Genomic DNA, 14801 nt, shown 5'->3' on the forward strand with positions numbered 1-14801 from the left:
CAAGGTGAACGGACATTCACAGTAGTAAAACCGCAGCGCTCCAGAATTTCTTTTGAAAAGTGAGGGGTTTTATTCACTAGGCCATGTGAATAAAACACATTCACTGCACATGACCTGGTGAATAGAACACCTTACTTTTCAATAGAAATTCTGGAGTGCTGCAGCTTTTCTATGTTTTGTGCTGACCGTGAATCTGTTCCGATTTGCAAAGGCCTAATATCACTGACCAGTGGGCAAAAGGCTGACTGTCCGTGAACTACAGTAGAACCCATACACTTCAATCTGATTTGTGAAGTATAGGTTTACCTTTGAACAACATTTTACAATTAAGGGTATGTGCACACACACTAATTACGTCCGTAATTGACGGACGTATTTCGGCCGCAAGTACCGGACCGAACACAGTGCAGGGAGCCGGGCTCCTAGCATCATAGTTATATACGATGCTAGGAGTCCCTGCCTCTCTGCAGGACAACTGTCCCATACTGTAATCATGTTTTCAGTACGGGACAGTAGTTCCACGGAGAGGCAGGGACTCCTAGCATCGTACATAAGTATGATGCTAGGAGCCCGGCTCCCTGCACTGTGTTCGGTCCACTACTTGCGGCCGAAATACGTCCGTCAATTACGGACGTAATTAGTGTGTGTGCACATACCCTAACACATACAATCAATCTAAAGAGTTCCTGCCTTTATTATATGCCAGTGCTGAATTCACAATCCTGCAGGCTTAAGAGCAGAACTCTCAGAGCTTCCCTCGCTGGCTCGATGCCTACATGCGGAGGTTATTATGGATATTTCTAGGTGGGGATACATTTTAGCTCTCATTGCGCGAGAAGCTTGACAGCACTGAACTGGGATATGCCTGATTAAACAATAAAAGTCTCCAAGAACTTACATCTTCTGCTTTTGCTCCTTGTTCTTGTAAGGACTTCTGCAATTCTTCCACTTGTGACTGTACTTCTATCAATCTCTGATTTACCAGTCTAGTAAAAAAAAAAAAACATGTAGAGGTTAAAAAAAACAAAAACACAAATTTGAGAGACCTGAAATTAAAAACTGAAAACAGTTTTGATAACAATATGTTAACTACACTGACAGATAATGGTTAGCAGGATTCTACAGCTGGAGACTAGATATGGAGACCTACACTAGTGACAATAGAAGAAATGGAAGATGCAGATCTATACCGCAAAATGTGAATTGGACTGTAAAGCCGGCCATACATTGGGGATTTCAGAACGCCGTTTTCTGTGAAGGTTATCGTTTTAGATGACAACACCATAAGTTAAAGCAATAAATCACCGATTGCTCTCTGCCTTGATCCGTGGTCTCGTCTATGCTTATATTGATGGAATGCAGATGTGTCATTTGGCATGAACGACTTTACAGGACTACACCCGACAACGAAAAATCTAAAGCGGCAGATCAATTTTTCCACAGAGATCTGCCACACTTGTTCGGGTCACGAAAGGGCACCGACAGACTGCAGAAAATAAAGTCGTTTAAAGCGGCCTTTTCGTCCACCCCCAAATCTGTATTGTATATCCAGCTTAAGGCCATGTTCAGACGTACTTTAAAATATATAACCAAAAAGATATAGTAGTGATCACCCACCAAACGTAAGTCATTTTGATATCAGACCGATATCGTTTTGTTAGGAGGGTTGATCAAAGGGAATCAATTTAGTAATGTTTGCCTGCATCGAAACTAGATATTCAAACCAAAAAACTAAAGAGCGATGCAAAACGCAATGGTGTTGTATCAAATATAAAATACATTTTATTGAGACTACTAAAATAGAGCATATAAAAAAGGTCCACAGACACAGTAACAGAAGGACGACCATCAAATAAGCTCCTGCTCAAGAGTAATTAACAATGTGTACATGAGTCAGAGAATAAGGTATGGCGTACATAAACAGCGCAAATACCGACAGAGAACAGTGCAAAAATAGTATAGAAATATATGTTCAGCAATAGTCTGTATAAGAGGAAAATACTGAGGGGAGAGTAACCATACTGACCCATAAAGTGCTGGAGTAGTTTAATATGTTTCCAGTTCTGATATGGCCGCAGAATCTATCCAAAATCTGAATTTGTTTTAAATGTGGATTTTGCAGAGCGTCTGCGACCATAACCATTGCAGATCTTATTTATTTACCGCCTAAACATACCCTAAAATAACTAAGTTTGCTGCTGAATTCACCAATTTCCAACTAAAATACCATTCACTAATATTCATTTGACATTGGGCACTGGAGGAGTGAAAAAACAGCAGGTTACGTAAACTGCGTGAGAAACTAGTGTGACTTACTGGTTTAGAATGAAGAGCAGGACACAATGGAAAGTCATGTCTTGTTAGCACAACACATTATTGGGTGCCATTGTGCATTATTGTGTATAACATGCACTTATCTATACATTTAGTATGTTAACGTTAGGATCACTCCCACATAGTAGATTACACACACAAAAAAAAAGTACCAGAACATCAACAGAAAAGTGTAAAAAAAAAAAAAATAAAGCAAGCTGGCAATAATCTCAGCCTTTTTCTTAAGGCAACACCAAAGCGGCATATGGTCTTTCACACCTGTTCTCGGTCTCCAGCTCGTTTTTCCGCGTGTTTGCGTCATCAAGCAAGCTCTGTAACAAAGTGATTTTTTCATTGTCTGATCCTTCTTGATTAATTTTTAACATCTTATTTTCATGCTGAAGGCGTATCAGTTTCTCCCTTGTGAAAAAACACATTATGATTAGTTGCTGCCTCTTCATGTTCGCAAGACTTTGCAATTAAAGGGAAGGGGTCACGAAAAAAAAAATGTTTTTTATATGTTATTGGTTTTATTAGGTCATTAAAATAAATTGTATTTATTTGTGTTGTACTTTTTTCTTCACTATGGGGGCTGCCCTTTTTTTTTTTAAATCTCTGTATGCGTCGATTAACGACACATACAGATTAACGACACATACATCCCCATAGAGAATGCGGACAGGAGCCGTTTCATTCACTATAGCGTACTCCGTCTGTGTGGGAACGGTGCATGCGCCGCTCCCACACAGTCCAAAAGGAAGGTCTTCGGCAGAGCGACATCCAGCGCCATTTTCATGTGGACCGGAAGCCGCGGCTGGTCAGTGAGATGACTACTTCCGGTCGCGACTTCCGTCCATATGTTCAGAAGCAAGGACAGAGAGCGGAGGCAGCGGCGGCGGCAGGAGCAGGTAAGTTATGTTTGTGATGTGTGTGTATGTTTGTGTTATACTGTCTGATTACCACTGTATCTAATCCTCCTTTGAACATTCAACCCCTCCTTTCTCCTGGCACTAGCCAGGATAAAAGGAGGGGGGATTGTGTGAGGATACTAGAGCGAGTGTGTCTTCTCCAATTTTGCAGCATAAAGCAATGAGGTTGCTTTACCACATGCCAATGCTGCAATTTTGGGAATTGCTCCCTCTAGTGACCAGCACATGGAAAGGTTATAAATTAGAATCTAATTTATAATATTTCCTGACTTGTGAAAAAATGTGTAATCATTTATATACTAACTGTTTAACTAAAAAAAAAATAATAAATTTCTAGCGACACATTCCCTTTAAGTTCATTGCTGCATCGTGTATGCAGCTTTTCAGATAATACCTAAATCACGTTCATTAGATTTCCATTTATAAAATACTCCAGCTTATCTAAAGAAAACAAGGTAAGAACATTCAATTCAAGTCGGCCGCCAGAGGCCACTTTTACCACTGAAATCAATAGAGGGGTGGTGGCCCTTCTGTAAAGCGCTCTCCATTGAAGTCAATGGGAGTTACGGAAAGAGCACTTCTGTTCAAGGGACTACCGTTCTCCAGATAGAGGAGAGCCCTAGAGGTGGAATACATGAATATGTCATGAATTCTCAAGATGTGAATGGCCTTTTAAAACGGACCACCGTGCTTAATATCACCTGTATTGCTGCAAGGGGATCATGGTCTTTGGGTCTAACAATAGCAATGATGACACAACCGATTACAAAGTATAACACAAACTAAATGCAGCAGAAATAAAAAACCTTCTAATACACTGCTCAACGTTGAAATTGCAACACCAAGAAGGAAACGTTTTGGAATTGTGGAGATCACAGGATCGATAGACAATGATATGCAAATGATAATAAAATGGAAACAAAATATTCCAAACATCTTCATTTATTCAGTATCGTGTATGAGCGCCACATGCAGAAATACATGCACTTACACGCCTTGGCATGCTATCAATGAGGTTAGTAATGGTTGTCTGAGGCATGCTATACCACGCTGAATGCAGTTGGGCACGCAAATCATCAAGATTGGCTGCTGGCAGCTCCCATTGCAATTACCGACCAATGACGTCCCAGATGTGCTCGATGGGAGACAAGTCCGGAAACGCTGCAGGCCATGGTAGCACGTTTACGCCACACAGGCTGCTCACAGTAGCACGAGCAACATGCAGCCTGGCGTTCTCCTGGGACACTTTGGAGAAATGGTCATGCCACTGGTTCCAAGATCAAATAAAAGGGGTTAATATTGCCTCATTAAATTATTCACATAGATTCTCCCAGTCTGTTGGTACACAGACTGTACATCACTCCTAAACTTCTGTATAGTATGGGATACAGAGAGAATGGATAGCTGTCCTAGGTGTAATATAGATCAGGCTGATCTCATTCATTTGATGTGGCGATGCCCAAAGCAGCATCGATATTGGTTCTTGGTGATTGAAACCATTGAATCTATTTTAGGTATGGCTTTGGGGAATTCTGAAGGTTTTATGTTTTTGGGAGATCCCTCACAAGTACCGGGGCTGAAGCAGAGGAATGACTGACCTTGTGATTCAGTTGTTATTCTTGGCAAGATTACAGATTTTGAGAAAGTGGTTTGTAATAAAATCCACCAGTTGTGATCGAATGGCAAAAGGAAGTTTTTAGAGTTCTGCTTTATGAAAGATCTTTTAAAAGGGAGGTAGGAATATTGCTGCAATACATGAAGTTGGATTGACCAATTGGATATTAGGGACAAAGTTATTGCCCTAAGGCACCATATTTGATCGTTATTTAACTCTCATCTTTCTTGACGTCAGGAAATGGACGGATGGAGCGTTGTATTCTTTTGCTTTTCCTGTTTATGATTGAACCATGTTGTTGGTAAAAAAAATAAAAAAATATTGCAGAATGGAATAATCAAATAAAAATTTTAAAAATTAAATAAAATCAACGTAACGCCGAGCAGTTCGTGTACCTGAAATGAAGACTAGAGGGGTCCGGCTACCGTACATTATGCCACCCTACACCAAAGTCCCGGGAGTAGTACCGGTGCGACGTTCCCTTGTGAAGGCTTCTTGATGGCGTTGCTCACGTGGTCTGCAGACCAATATTCGGCTATCATTGCGTCTGAGACAAAAGCGGGACTCGCTAAAGAGGATTGACCTCCATTCCAGTCTCCATTGCTGTGGACCATGATAGCCTTTGAGAGCGGTGGCGTGTGGTCAATGGAACACCTGTAGCTGGACGTCTGACTCTTAGCCCAACGTCATGCTGACGCCTTCTGCTGGTTTGAGTTGACATTGGTTGCTGCCCTAGTCTTAGGATGCGACGTCCAATTTCACTTGCAGTACAGAATTAATCATTACGCGCCATTCTTCCAATGAGACGATCCATCCGTGCAGAGGTTCGCCTCCGTGCACCTCTGTCATTCCCGTCCTTTGTTATTATCCCAACCTCTGGGACACACAACGCTGAATAGTGCGGACGTCTTGGCCTAGGAGTGTAGCGATCTGCCGGAGTGATAAACCAAGGTCTCACAATTCAGGGATTCTGTTCATCTCAGTTTGCGACAAGTGGCGATAACTGGCACATCGACTGACAGGAGACATCGCACAATCATCCCACACCACTTGATGCGACTTTTGAGGTTTCACGTGGCTAAAAAAACTTTGCTTTCAATCTGGCTTTTTTTGTCTCTTCCCACATGCCATAGATCGGAGCTGGGTGCGTGAAACTTTGATCATTTGCAGATCTTAGCGACACCGGCTACTTCCTTGATTTGTATAACCTTATGGCTTGCCCTTCTTCGGTTGCAATTTCAAATGTTGAGGAGTGTATTTCAAAAGGTCAGTAAAATCTGTTTTCACAAAGCAAGGATAAGATGTCATATATACGAAGCTGGCTTATTGTGCAGCCTGAGCACTGATGATTATGGTGGGCAGAATCACTACTTCCTCTAGGAAATCAAAAGTGATTTGTTTTCTCACAAGTACCTTGCCTTTGGCAAATCATCTGTTGGACAGCAAGGGAACCACATACCGTTCTTCCACAGGGAATATTTGCTGTCTATGTCTGCCTAGCCCCCTATGACACACGTAAGTGGAGGATAAACAACCTCCGTTAGATGGGGAAAATATCATCAGCAAAGAAGAGCAATCTACAGTACACTTACTTTATTTCAGGTGTAACAATTTCTGCCGCTAAGCTATCTCCCGGTTCTTGGTTCCCTAATGGCATTAACCCTGTAAAAATAATACAGAAAGAAATAGTAAAAGGACAGTCCAACCAAATAAGTAAGTTTTTAATGTCAAAACAACAAGAGCCTCCAAGTATATCATGCAAGAAGCTCTAAGATCTTGCTCACATGAGCGTATTTCACGTCCGTACGCTGTTTGTTTAAATAACGGACACTGACCAATTCAGTTTGTTTTTTTGCATGGTGCGTGTGTCCGTTGCGTGAAACTCACCATGTCCTAATCTGGTCCGTTTTTATAAACCTCGTCGCCCATTGAAGTCAATGGGTGCGTGAAGACAACGGACAGCACACAGACTACCTCTGTGTGCTGTGAGTCTTTCACAAATAAGTTGCTAAAGAAATACAAGTAAAATCATGAAGTTCTTGTAGAGGAAAAAAAATGGACATCACTCGGACGCCATAAGGACAATCATATGCGTGAAACATGGACAGTTTTTTTTTTTTGCGCATGCAAATCAGACACGTTTGTGTAAATGAGGCCTAAGACAGATATGGGTATGATCATTGGTACTCTACCTGCTGTAGTAAGCTGACCCTCTTGAGCCTGTACACATCTTAGCTCCTCAATTGTTTCTTTCAATGAAGCTCTTTCCGATCTTAGTCTCTGTTTTATAAGGAAACAAAAATAAGGTGGTTGGACCCTTGGCACAATTCACAAAACCTTGATTATATATATCAGGGATTAAGAAAGCAGTGCCATAAATACATAGCAGGGTCCACTACAGCTCCCAACAAATACATTTGTAACTTGCAATTTTTGTTACCCATTTCTATAGACCTATATATATACACACATATATACACACACGCACACACACACACACACACACTGTATGTATATATCCAATACGGTGAACAGTGACATTATTAGATAGATGTGAAATAGACATCATAGCAAACAGTATTCAGACAGCCAAACTCACATCTATACGTGTTTGCTGAATATTCTTTTTACTATTCTATGGCCATTAATATTGAGCAGCCTCCAATTGCTGCGTTACCAGTCTCCACACTTATGGAAAGACATCCAGCTACATTTTAGAATATAAAGCTGCGTTGGTGAGGTTGGACACCGATGCTGGGTCATAAGCCTGGCTCACAGTTGGCAGACAATTTCATCAGGTGTTTGATGGGGGTCAGAGCGCTGTGCAGACCTGTTAAGTTATTCCACATTCCGGTCAAATTTTGACATCCTACACTTTGCAGGATCTTCAGGAGATCCGTTCTGTGAGCTTGTGTGACCTACTGCTTCACTGCTCATCAGGGCAGAAATCTGACAAACTAAGGCCTGTGCGGTGGCACAGAGTTCCTACAACTCGTAATACAGTATTATCAGTGTGCCACCGTATGACGATTCCGTACAGCATTGTGCTACGGAGTTCTTCTCCTAGAAGCAATGTATCTGATGAAGCATGATGCCATTTTTTTCCATATAGAATCCAACTTAAAAAAACTTGGTATGAAATAAAAGGCATAAAAAGTACAGTAGGGAAGAAAAAGAGGTCTACAGCTCTGCACGTTTCTGGGCTAATGCAAATGTCCGTATTACTGTTTCAAAGATTTTTTGAAAGACAGAATCCTAGGACAATGCCACTAAGAACCCTCTATAAGTAATGTTGGTCTATGGAAATTACACGGCTGTGTGCTTGATTTTATGCACTAGTTAGCAATAGGCACCTGTTAGCAATAGCTACCTTCGGCTGAAATTGCTGAACCGCCAATTAAAATTGCATTCCACAAACTTTTGGCAACTTAATATAAATATGAAAGTGTGGGGGCTTATTATTAAGTGCTCAGTATAAACGGTGCACCAGTCTATCCCCAAGGGCTTCATGCACTAAATGAATCAACGGGGCACATGCCCTGCCAAATATGCCTTTCAGTCTCAATAACTTAGTTTTGAAATCTATTAATTTCAGAAAACTGGTGTAAATACATTGATAAATCAGCTCCAGTATCTTGTTTTTTTTTTATAATGGCTAAAAAAATACTTACATCCTTCTCTTTTTGTAAGCTGTCAATTTTTTCTTTCAATCTCTTGTATTCAAAGTCCAACTTGTCAGCTTTTTTAGATTCCTCTGACAATCTATTCTGAAGTTCAACAACCTGTTAAGAAAGTTACAAACAGTGCATTAGAAGGGAAATAAACGCGAAACATTTTAACTTAAAACGTTGAAAATGGGGTGCGTACCTGTCTCTTGTAGGTCTCCAGCTGACTTCGAGAAGAATTTGCTTTCCTGAGCTCCTCTTCCAAGCTGACTGTATTTTGCATGTACATGGTGTTTTTTTCTTCTAGCAATTTCACCTGCCTTCGTAAATCTCCCAGATCTTCTAGCTTTTTCTTGTAAGACTCTACCTGACTCTCTAACTTTGCTACTTTATCGGAAGAATGCCTGAAAAAAAACGTCACACAATGCAAATGAAAAATTAAAACAAGGATTCTTGTACTCACCGTAAAAAATCTATTTCTCATTGAAAACAATGGGGGGCATAACCCCATGGGTATATGCACCTGCCACTAGGGGGTGATACTAAGCAGGAAAGAATCTTGGCTCCACCCAGGCAGACCCTTCCCACAGACACTGGCTAACTCCGTTTGTACAAAAGCAGTAGGAAAATAGAAAGAACACAAACATCTCCACAGTCCTGGGAGAAAACCAATACAGAACTGCAGGTCCTGGGCCTAAAATACACGACAAAAATAAGAGGGCAAGATCCGTGTCCCCCAACGAATTCAACGAGAAAAAAAGATTTTACAGTGAAAACAAAAATATTGTTTTATTGTTAATGAGTGTGGGGGAGGGGGGGGAGTGGGGAGTCAGAACCATAGGATGTTCTAAAGCAGTCCCAGAATGTGAAAAAAAAACACAAATTAAAAGTACAGCCATGCGACCCGCCTAACTCACAGCTGCTTGCAACACTCTGCGACCAAGATAGGCATTAGAGGAGGGAAAGGTATGAATTTGGTAAAAAAAAAGAAGAAGGAAAAAAAAAAAAAACTTTGTGAAAGTGTGCACAGAAGCCCAGGTTGCAGCCTTGCAAACCTGAGAAACTAAAGCTTAATGTCTGACCATCCAGGAGGCACCAACAGCCTTTATAGAATGAGAGGTAACCCGGAGGGAAGGAACTTTACCCTTGGACCAATCACAGATCTAAAATCGCAATATTGGCCTTGGGAGCTGCCAAACCCTTGCGTGGCCCTTCGGTAATAACAACAAAGAAAAAAAACAGAGCACTAAAAGCTAAATGCAGAGCAAAAATCTGACCCCTCAGGAAAGATAAGCAATGTCCCTGTTTGAGGCCCGATTGCACACCAGCGGAAATAAGCCTTCCATGTATGGCAGTACACTTTGGCTGATTGAGGTTTACTGGACTGGTCTAGGTGACTGGCTCAGAGAGACCCTGAGCCCTCAGCACCTCGGCTTCAACAGCCACGCTGTTAAATGCATCTTAGGTGAAGTGGGGTCAAACAGCAGACCATGGGAAAGGAGGTTAGGAAGAAACCATGAAACATTTGCGAGAATGGAGATAAGTTCTGCTCACCAGGACCGGCAAGGCCAGTGTGGAGCCACCAGAATCACAAGAATGCCCTCCCTCTTGAGCTCTTTGTACAAGAGTGGAATTGGAGGGAAAAGATACAGGATAGAGTACTCTCTCCATGGAGTGCCCAGCACGTAGACTGCGTTGGACCTGGGATCCTGTGCCCTGGCTACGTAGGTCGAAACCTTGTGATTGAGATGGGAAGAAATCCACATCCAGGTAGCCCCACCTCTGGCAGTTGATTAAATACCCTTGGATGAAAGAACCACCATGTGGATCTAGTCTCTCAGGCGGAAAAATCTGCAGCCCAATTGTCCACTCCTGGTATGTGGACCGCTGACCGCGCTGGAATATGTTGCTCTGCCCACAATAAAATCCGAAAGGCTTCCAACAAAGTTTCCCGACTCCTAGTGCCACCTTGGTGATTCAGATACGCGACCACCGTGGAATTGACCGATTCTGGATCCTGACCCGCCTACTCGGAAGAAGAGTCCAGCGGGAGATGGCTTGGCAGATTGCCCTCAATTCCAACAGGTTGATCTGCAAGGAATTTTCTTCTTGCGACCAGTTTCCCTGAACTGTGCGAGATCCTAAAACAGCACCCCACCTGGATAGACTGGAATCAGTTTAGATGACTAGCCACTGGAGGGGAGGAAAAGACCGACCCATCGAGATGGTAGGAGAGATTGTCCAGCTACTCCGGAGTCTTGTCCCAGCGTGCAAGGACCTGAAGTGGAACTGTGCATATGAAACAGCCTCGTTCAATTGCATGCAAAAACGGAGAAAGATGATAAAAAAAAAAAAAGGGAGTGCCTTGGCGAAAAAGAGCCACCTCAGTTAGAATGGAGGTACCTTGTCTACGGGAAAAAATACCCTTGCCGTCCTGGTGTGGAGTATCATTCCCAAAAGCTTCATGCTCAGAGTTGGGAACAATGAGGGTTTTTACTCATTGAATATCCATCTGAACCTTTTCAAAGTGTCCAGAGAGATCTGGAGATGGTGATACTGTCATCTCTGGAGGGTACCTTCACCAAGAGTTTGCCCAGGTAAGGGATGACAGCGACTCCACTGGCACGGAGAAAAGCCATAATTCACCAGAACCTTGGTGAAGACTTGAGGAAATGTGGCAAGTCAGATAAGGGAGAACAAAAAAATTGGAAATGTAGAGAACCCACTGCAAAAATAAGGTAATGTTTGTGGGTCCTTGCGATGGGAATATAAAAGGTATGAATCTCGAATATCGATAGGAGCAAGGAATCCTCCCTGCTCCAGCAATGCGATGACCGACCTTAATAATTCCATGCAAAACCGTTCAAAGTGAACAAAGTGGTTCAATGTGAACGGAGAGATCATTCTTGCTTGGGAACTGTAAAAAGTTTTTAGTAGAACCCCTTAAAAATAAATTGGTTGCAGAACGGAGTGCCTCCTACAACACTAGGCTAAAAACTTAATTAGCCAGTATCTGTGGGCATATTATGGTCTCCAGTGTGAATCAAAGATGCTTTCCTACCTAGTGTCGCCTCCTAGTGACAGGAGAATATATCCATGGTGCAGTGTCCCCCAATGACAAATATGAAAAGTTTTTTGCCCACAATGAGTTAACTTTTGCAGCCTTTAAAAACGGTTACAAAGAGATCCTAACTTAGACTGGGTCTCAACAGCGATCCATATCGCATTCAATGACTTGCAATGGAATCCTTTGGCAGATGGCGCTCCAAAATCACATGTAAGAAGAACATTTTTATAAGTGACTTTCAACAAGCAAGGCGAGGAGCCTTCTTTTTGAGGACACTACCTTAAATATTTACAAGTTATCAGATATATGATTATATAAAATCATTCATAACATACTAAATAAAATAAAGACGCTACCAGGGAAATATATTTCATGCTTCGAGCCTGTGGAAATAGTTCTACATAGATATAGTTATCTACAAAGGCTTAAAACAAACTGCTTCTCATCTGACAACTTGTTGAATGCTGCATATAGACAGCTTGATACACTGGTATACAAGATTCAACACAATTTGGTCTAGGAACATAAAATATGTCTGTACAGGAAATTAGAGTGGACCCTCCAAGAAGAATTCAGAGCTGTCAAGGCTGGTAAAATTGTTGAGCAAAGTCAACGATATTTAAAAGGCTACGTACACCTTTGAGGGCTTTTAAAAAAAAATAGATTAAAATCAGTGTGTGTTTAGTGTAACTTCGTAAATAGTTTTTATTAAAAATTCCTTTTACTTTTGGAGATACAGGTGTTCTCTAGTATCTATAATTCTCAGGAATTCAGAGGGAGATTTTTTTCTGCCTGCAAAAAAACTCAGTGTGAACTAGGCCTAAGACTTTTTTCATATTAAAAGAAGTGGTCACACACAGTATGTTATTTGATGTCTGCAAACTGATAGCAGTTTGTCCCATAGAAATGAATAGGATCCTGGACTCAGTCATGATCAGCTATTTTAACTAAAGTGTCTATTCACATGTCACAGTTATGTCTGCGTATTTGCCTCAGTTTTGCGCTAGGATGCCCGTTCCTGTAGCGGTAGCTTACCACGCAGATTTGCGATGATTCTAAAGCTTGCAGCAAAAAAAAAACACAAAACAACTCATGTATATAACACCCTAAGGCCTCATGCACACGACCGTGGTGTTTTTCTGGTCCGCAAATTCCAGGACCGTGTTCCGTGGAATGTCATCCGCAGTTCATCCGTATGTAATCCGCAGTTCATCCGTATGTAATCCGCAAAAATGCGGATGAAAAAAAAAAAAAAAAAAAAAGGACTTTTAAACAGGATGCCAAAAGCTTGGTCAAACCCCCTTTAGAAGGTCACATGATCCGCAAATCCGCAAACTGCGGATGACACACGGCGGTGTATCCGCAATTTCCACGGGCCCATTGACTTCTATTGGCATGTCCGCACCGCATTTGCGGCCCATAATAAGACATGTCCGGAGTTTCTGCGGCACGGATGTGCGGACATGCGGAGAGCCGTGAAAACACGGATAGTGGGTATAGCCACATAGAAATGAATGGGTCCGCAATTAACCCGTGGATTTGCGGTTGAATTGCGGACGCAAAAACACGGTCGTGTGCATGAGGCCTAAGACTGTACCGACACGTTGCAGTCATATAATATTGTGAAAAAACACTGTGGTTTAGCAAAACACACATCACGGTCATATTACATTCTTTGCTGCAAAAGTAGTGGGGGGAAAAAGGGGGCAATTTGACTGCACTGTCTGAATACACCCTTAGGCCGGATTCACACGAGCGTGTGCGTTTTGCGCGCGCAAAAGGCACTTGACAGCTCCGTGTGTCAGCCCTGTATGATACGTGGCTGCGTGCTTTTCGCACAGCCGCCATCATTATGACACTGTGTTTGTAAACAGAAATGCACGTGGTGCTTTTCTGTTTTCATTCTTACTTTTGACAGCTGTTGCGCGAATCACGCTGTTCGCACGGAAGTGCTTCCGTGCGGTGCGCGTGATTTTCACGCACCCATTGACTTCAATGGGTGCGTGATGCGCGAACAGCGCACAAATATAGAACATGTCGTGAGTTTTTTTCAGCGGACTCACGCTGAGCAAAACTCACGGACTGTCTGCACTGCCTCCGTAGACTTACATAGGTCCCTACGACACGCGTGAAAAGCACGCGCGTCGCACGGACGTATATCACGCTCGTGTAAACGAGGTCTTACACAGATAAGGCATCTCTCGGCTATTAGGCGGGTTCCAGTCAGGCATAACAAGGCTGTATCTTCGTTTTCATATGAGAGCCTACTGAAACGGTCTCTACGCTAATATTTTAACCCGCCATTGTGCTGTAAGTAAGGGTCCTTTCATACCGGCCAATGCGGGCCGTAAAAACAAGTGCCGATCGATGAGACAGCTCATAGATCAGCGCACGTTTGTCCTGTCACAAGGAGCAATAATTGGTTACGTATGGGGATGAGCAATCGTTACTCTGACTGCTCGTCCCCATACACCTCCATCATGTCGGCAGCACATCTTCCTCTTTACGCAGGGAGATGTGCTGCCGACAACGATAATATTTACTGCTGCACATACAAATACGATCAGCCAGTGAACGAGCGTTTGTTCATTCATCGGATGATCGTTGCCCTGTTTACACAGGGCAATGAACGGGAATGAGCCTTCATATGAACGCTCGTTTGCCCAAGTAAAATGGCCTGTTTTGGCACATGGAGGGGAACCAAAATGTAGGACCCTCTTCTAGAACGTTCATCTGCCCCAAAAGGGCATATGAACGGATTGTCATCGTGAGACAACCCCTTTAATGGAGTAACATAAAGGAAATGAACCTAAGTCTAAGAGTCCTATTTCCTTTCATAGTTCTATGCAGATATTCCTTAGGTCTCTTTCACACAGAAGTATTCTGATAAGTATTGATTGAATAGAAGGAAAAAACAAGAACCGACATCATTGTACTTACGGTTATTAAGATCATTACTAAGAAAGGGGGTTGAGGGTGTTTTTTTTCTCAGAGAAATTTGCAGAGAAATTAATTATACCATTCCCAAAAAGACCATACTGGTATTTTATTCCAAAAGTACATAAATCAATTGAAGTCCCTCCGGGGCGTCCAATTATAGCAGGAATTGGGTCAGTTACTGAGCCACTTTCACGCTATTTGGACTGGGTTATGCGCCCACTATTAAAAAATATTCCTTCATATCTACAGGATACTCAGGATTTTCTATCCAT

The 14801-nt window shown here is 42.3% G+C and overlaps 1 protein-coding gene across 4 annotated transcripts in view; it reads right to left on the reverse strand.

The window, feature by feature from the left end:
• Positions 1–14801, reverse strand: part of HOOK3 (hook microtubule tethering protein 3) — a 98616-nt gene that overhangs the window by 18606 nt on the left and 65209 nt on the right. For all 4 annotated transcript variants that reach the window (XR_012847586.1, XM_075825518.1, XM_075825520.1 and 1 more), the window contains exons 11-16: positions 8725–8926; positions 8529–8639; positions 7050–7137; positions 6450–6519; positions 2593–2733; positions 899–986 (exon numbers count right to left, since the gene is read on the reverse strand). Coding sequence is in view for 3 of the 4 variants with exons in the window: in XM_075825518.1 (XP_075681633.1) it covers positions 899–986; positions 2593–2733; positions 6450–6519; positions 7050–7137; positions 8529–8639; positions 8725–8926 (700 nt within the window). In the remaining variant the exon portion in view is untranslated. The remainder of the gene's footprint in view (positions 1–898; positions 987–2592; positions 2734–6449; positions 6520–7049; positions 7138–8528; positions 8640–8724; positions 8927–14801) is intronic.

Source organism: Rhinoderma darwinii, chromosome 1, assembly GCF_050947455.1.
Source record: "Rhinoderma darwinii isolate aRhiDar2 chromosome 1, aRhiDar2.hap1, whole genome shotgun sequence".
Classification (NCBI taxonomy): domain Eukaryota; kingdom Metazoa; phylum Chordata; class Amphibia; order Anura; family Rhinodermatidae; genus Rhinoderma; species Rhinoderma darwinii.